Source organism: Cryptotermes secundus, unplaced genomic scaffold (assembly GCF_002891405.2).
Source record: "Cryptotermes secundus unplaced genomic scaffold, Csec_1.0 scaffold724, whole genome shotgun sequence".
Classification (NCBI taxonomy): domain Eukaryota; kingdom Metazoa; phylum Arthropoda; class Insecta; order Blattodea; family Kalotermitidae; genus Cryptotermes; species Cryptotermes secundus.
In genome coordinates this window covers 361,372-366,710 of record NW_019727403.1, presented here as the reverse complement: position 1 = coordinate 366,710, position 5,339 = coordinate 361,372, and the positions used below count along the sequence as shown (strand labels likewise).

The following is a 5,339-nucleotide window of genomic DNA, read 5'->3' as shown; positions in this document are numbered from 1 at the left end:
TTGGTAAATTTTGATCAATATTATTATGCATATTATGATCCTCATAGTTCATTAAAGTGAAATGGAGAGTGTGGGTTTTATGAATATTTAATTTTAGCAGATTGGTTCTGAACCATGTATTAATATTGTAAAATATTCTGGTCATGGCTGATTTGTAGTCAGCGTATTCTGGATTAGTCACAATTATACTTGTATCATCTGCATATAAGAATATATTTGTTCCATTAATTGAAACCTTAGTTATGTCATTTATATACAAGAGGAAAATAAGTGGGCCAAGAATTGAACCTTGGGGTACACCAAATTTTACTTCTGCCCAACTAGACGAGCTATTAATAGAACTGTTAGGGCCAAGGGTTACTCTTTGATATCTTCCATTCAGGTAAGATTTAATTAAGGCACCAAATTTGCCAGTTATTCCATAAAACTCTAATTTTTTGATAAGTATATCATGATTGATGCAATCAAAGGCTTTGTGTAAGTCGCAAAATATTCCTCCAACAAACTGTCTGTTATTCATTGCTTTTAGTATTTCCTCTATTAATTTGAAAGACACTTTCTCTGTAGATGAATTAGGTCTAAAACCATATTGATTATTGTCCAATATAAGATTATTGTCTATATGTTCATACAATTTATTATAGATAACCCTTTCAAGAACCTTAGAAAAGGCTGACAATAATGAAATAGGCCTATAGTTGGCTGGTTCATATTTATTATCACTTTTGAAAATTGGCTTAATGACAGAAAATTTCATTCTGTCTGGAAACGTTCCCTGGGCAAGGGATTGGTTACAAGTGAGGTAAGTGATGGTCAAGTGAGGCGAAAACATGTTGTAATGATATATGAAAGGTGAAAAGCTGTTACACATATGTACAATTAAGGCAATGACATTACTGCAACATGGTGCTACAGTAGAATGTTATCACTTCCCATTTAAAGGAAATGTTTGTGATTTTTTGTTTGTTTATGGTTCTGTAACCTCTGTTGCACACTTTCTTTTACTACTGATTTAATTCATAAAAGCTAATTAGAACTCATACTATTGTCACACAGCAGCAATACATGTATATACATATTCACACATGTGATGCAAGCAAAATGAGGCACAATGCAGGCATTTTTCACAGAGTTCTCTAAACCAAGAAAGAAGAATTGTCTTTGTAATAAATGCAGTTCTTAATATTGAAATAATGAAATGTCAACAGTTAAACACTGAGATTAGTGTTATCTACTGGAAATTATTAGCAACCACTTCAAAACTCAGAATATAATGTAGGTCATTCATGCGACTAGAAATTGACTTCAATCTACAAATAAACCACTCTATTATTTAACAGTGCAGTTTATCTGTGTAATGTAACTGACGTAGTTTCTTCATTTCATTTTAGAAACATGGCTTGAAAATGTATTCACGGAATCCTAGCTCGTACACACCACTACGGGAGTCAGCGTGGCAGAAAAATGGGGCAAGATCTCTTACTTTGGGATTAGATGAGCTTAGAAACGAGAGACAAATAGCCATGTTTTCACAGAAAGATTCCCAGGTAATGACCATTTTCATAATACTTATTATTGTATATGGTTTATTTTATTTTAATAAATTCTAGGAATTGGACACAGAATGTATCTCAGAAAAAAATTCTACTGTTCATCCAGAATTTATGAATTTGGATTAAATATAATGTGAAATCCTGATTTCCCATTAAATTTGGAAAATGACATGTCTATGGCTACTGTATTCATGGATAATGGAATAGTCTTTGATAGTACAACATGGAACCTTGGCTTACTAAATAAATTATCTAAATTAGAATTACTTACTAGTCTAATCAGGTTTATTAGCTCATTCCTTTCTGAGAGAAAATTCAGAGTCTTCTTTGAAGGTGAAATATCTATGCCATAGGATATACAAGCAGAAGAGCCACAAGGTTCCATCTCATCCACCCACATTGTACACTATACACACTGAAATGCCAACAGTCATGGGATAGGTACCTAGTATCATGTTGGACCCCCTCTAGCCTGGGGAATGCAGCAACTCGACTTGGCATTGATTCCACAAGTGGATGGAAGACCTCTGGAGAGATGTTGAGCCATGCTGTCTGGATAGCCGCCCACAGTTCCCTGGTATTTGTGGGTGCAGAATTTTGGGTGTGAACAGACTTCTCCACCACGTTCCATAAATGCTAGATTGGGTTCATGTTGGGCGAATGTGGTGGCCACACCATTTGTCAGAACTCTCCAGAATACTCCTCAAACCAATTTTGGACAACTCTGGCCCGATGACACAATGCCTTGTCCTGCCGGAATATCCAATTATGGGGGTACATGATGTCCATGATGGGCTGCAAATGGTCACCAAGCAGTGTAATGTAGTGGTCACCAGTCAATGACATGTTTAGGTGGACAAGCGGACCCAACTTATGCCATGTGAACACACCCAACACCAGTATGGAACCACCACCAGCCTGCACAGTGCTTTGTTGACAACTGGGGTCCATTGCCTCATGGAGGTCTGTGCCACACACGAACCCTACCATCCGTCCAAAACAACTGGTATCTGACACATCGAACCATGCCACATGTTGCCAATCTTCCAGGGTCCAATTAGCAACGTCACAAGCCCAGGTGAGGTGCTGTGTCCTGTGTCGTGGTGTTAACAGAGGCACTCTGGTCAGTCTTCTGCTCTCATATACCATGAAAGCTGAAGAACGCTGCACTGACCTGCTGGATATGCGTCTGGTACCTCCTGCATTGAATGTGGATGTGATTTCAGCCAGTGTCGCTTGTCTGTTACCATGGACAATTCTAGCTAGACGCCACTGGTCACGCTCATTAAGCACCTGTGGTCGGCCACTGAGCTGTCCACAGTGGGTGGAAATGCCATCCACAAAGTATTCCCAGTACACATGTGACACCATGGATTGAGGAATATTGAATGACCGCACAACTTCGGAAATAGAATGTCCCTCCCACCTGGCACCACTATCATGCCCCGTTCAAACTCCAGTAATTCACATCGACTTGCCATGAGCAGACTGGCTGGTGTTCGACCTGACTCACGGGAGAACACCTCACAACTGATACTGCTCTGGGCATTCCCAAGCCGTCAAGGGACGGTGGTGCCACTTAAAAATAAATTTACATACTGCCATCCCATGACTTTTGGCACTTGAGTGTATATAAAAACGATTGCCCCAAACAATTGGTGTCTATCTAGATCTCTTTGTTGATGACACCTGTATATATGTGACAGACCACAAAGAGACTTAGGTTCTCAAGAAGCTGCAATGAGGTCTCAGTGCTATGGAGACATGATGTGAGCACTGAACATAAAATCAAAGAAGATAAGATCCAGGCCATCTACTTTTCTCATAGACTTAGGCTCCTTGAGAAGCATCAAGCTCATGACCATTCAAGTGACTAAGCTGCCATCTTAGCATAAGATGAGTAAGCTAGACACTATCTGCTGTGCAAAGCCTGGATTTACAGAGGGCTTCTATATAGTGCACAAGGAAGAATTTTCAATAACATGCTATTCATGTGATACGTACACTTGACAAAGGCGAATCGAAGCCTATTTATGAGAGACTAACCCATCCTCTCATAAAAGAGAATGTTACATAAGGATTATAGCATCAAATGATCAGATAATAGAAATCTCTGGTAGTGAGCCTCAAGGTGTTTGGTGCCAAGATGAACTGACTGGTGGTAAACTGTCAATTATAGAGTAAATCTGACTTTGTCATTTGAGCAGGAGCCAGTTGATAGTCTGTGAAGAGAAGACTAAAAGTCTGGTGTGAGATGGTCGCCATCCCTGCAGTTAGTTAGCTTTTGTAAGGCAGTCTGTGAAAAGAAGACTAAGTCACTGCAGTTAGGGCAGAAACTGAAGAATCTACACTGTTAAAGCTGTTACCAGGGAACTACCAGTGAAGACAGAGCATGCTGAAAAGACTTAGTGTGTGCTGTAGTCATTTGTAAAGTGTGGAAATCAGCAGTATTGTTGTAGTTACTTGTAATTAAGATTTGTATATGGTCAATAAATCCAATCTGCCATCAGGTCTACATCTATAATCACTCAAAATCATGACAATAGCTCAAATATTCCACTGAAATACTAACATCACTGAACAACATCTTAAATATACTGAATTAAATTCATAAGTGACCATCTTCTAAATGATGACTGGAGGTTGAACCAATGACCGGAATTGTGCCTATATTTGAAGAGTCTGTTGACTATTAAAAGAAGATGGGGGTATCTCAATTGGTGTAGTGACTGGACTATGAGCTGGAAAACCAAGGATTCAGGTTTCTTGGAAGAGGTAAGAGATTCTTCTCTTCTCCACAATGCCCAGAGTATCTCTGGGCCCCACCCAGACTCATATACCATACTCAGGTTGGTTTCCCCTGGGGTAAACTGGCAGAAGTGGAAGCTGACCACTCACCTCCATCTAGTACTGAGTTCAGGAATGGCGAAGCTATACCTCCACTCCAACACACATCTTCATGGCATGGTGCTTAATTAATTAAGCCCAGGGATAACTTTACCTTTTACCTTTGTTAACCACAAAAAGTGTCAACCAGTTCTTTTTCAAATGCTAGGGAATTGGCGTATACGTACATAAATAATATCTATAAACTTGAAAAATTCTCTGGGTATTTCAGATAAATCAGTGTATGGGTTAAAATATAACCTTGATTTGTAAGTATTTTTTATCTAATACAGGATGCTGAGATTTAAATTATTAAGTTAGATGTGATATCTCAAATTCACTACTTTCAGTTCCAGTTTTGAAACATATAACATTGATATACATTGAATGTCAGGGAAGGAAAACAATGAAAAATAATTAATAATAAATGTGTTTGCAGGCTTACAGACACTATGAAGAGAAGGTTAAGAGACTAGTGACAGCTATTGAACCAATACTGGATTTATCTGTAGCTGATACAATGACATTTCTTAGAGCAGAATCCGTTTGGGGCAAGATAAATGCTCTATTACGTAGTCCATGTCTGAGGAAGGCAGGTTAGAAAATTATAGTCTAATAAATGAGATGTAATATATGAACACATATTGCAAATAGTTATAAATAAGCCAGGTGACAAATGCTGAAACCAGTCACTGATTTTAATTAAGTAATTTATTTGTAAGGAAAATAAATGAACTGATGTGCCAGTTGCTTTGGCTCTCCAGAACAAAATACAGATTTCTGATTAGAAAACTGGATGCTTCCTATTGATGTATGCCAACAACTTGGTTGCATTAATACAATATGTAAACCTTTTGTAATAAATATTTGACAGGTGCTAAAGAAAGGTTGAAATTTTTT

General features: G+C 38.2%; 1 protein-coding gene across 3 annotated transcripts in view; it reads left to right on the top strand.

Annotated features, from left to right (window-relative positions):
* LOC111864734 (pyridine nucleotide-disulfide oxidoreductase domain-containing protein 2) overlaps window positions 1-5,339 on the top strand; it is a 37,458-nt gene that overhangs the window by 4,527 nt on the left and 27,592 nt on the right. For all 3 annotated transcript variants that reach the window (XM_023852221.2, XM_023852223.2, XM_023852222.2), the window contains exons 3-4: window positions 1,392-1,547; window positions 4,879-5,035. In XM_023852221.2, the coding sequence (XP_023707989.1) occupies window positions 1,392-1,547; window positions 4,879-5,035 (313 nt within the window). The remainder of the gene's footprint in view (window positions 1-1,391; window positions 1,548-4,878; window positions 5,036-5,339) is intronic.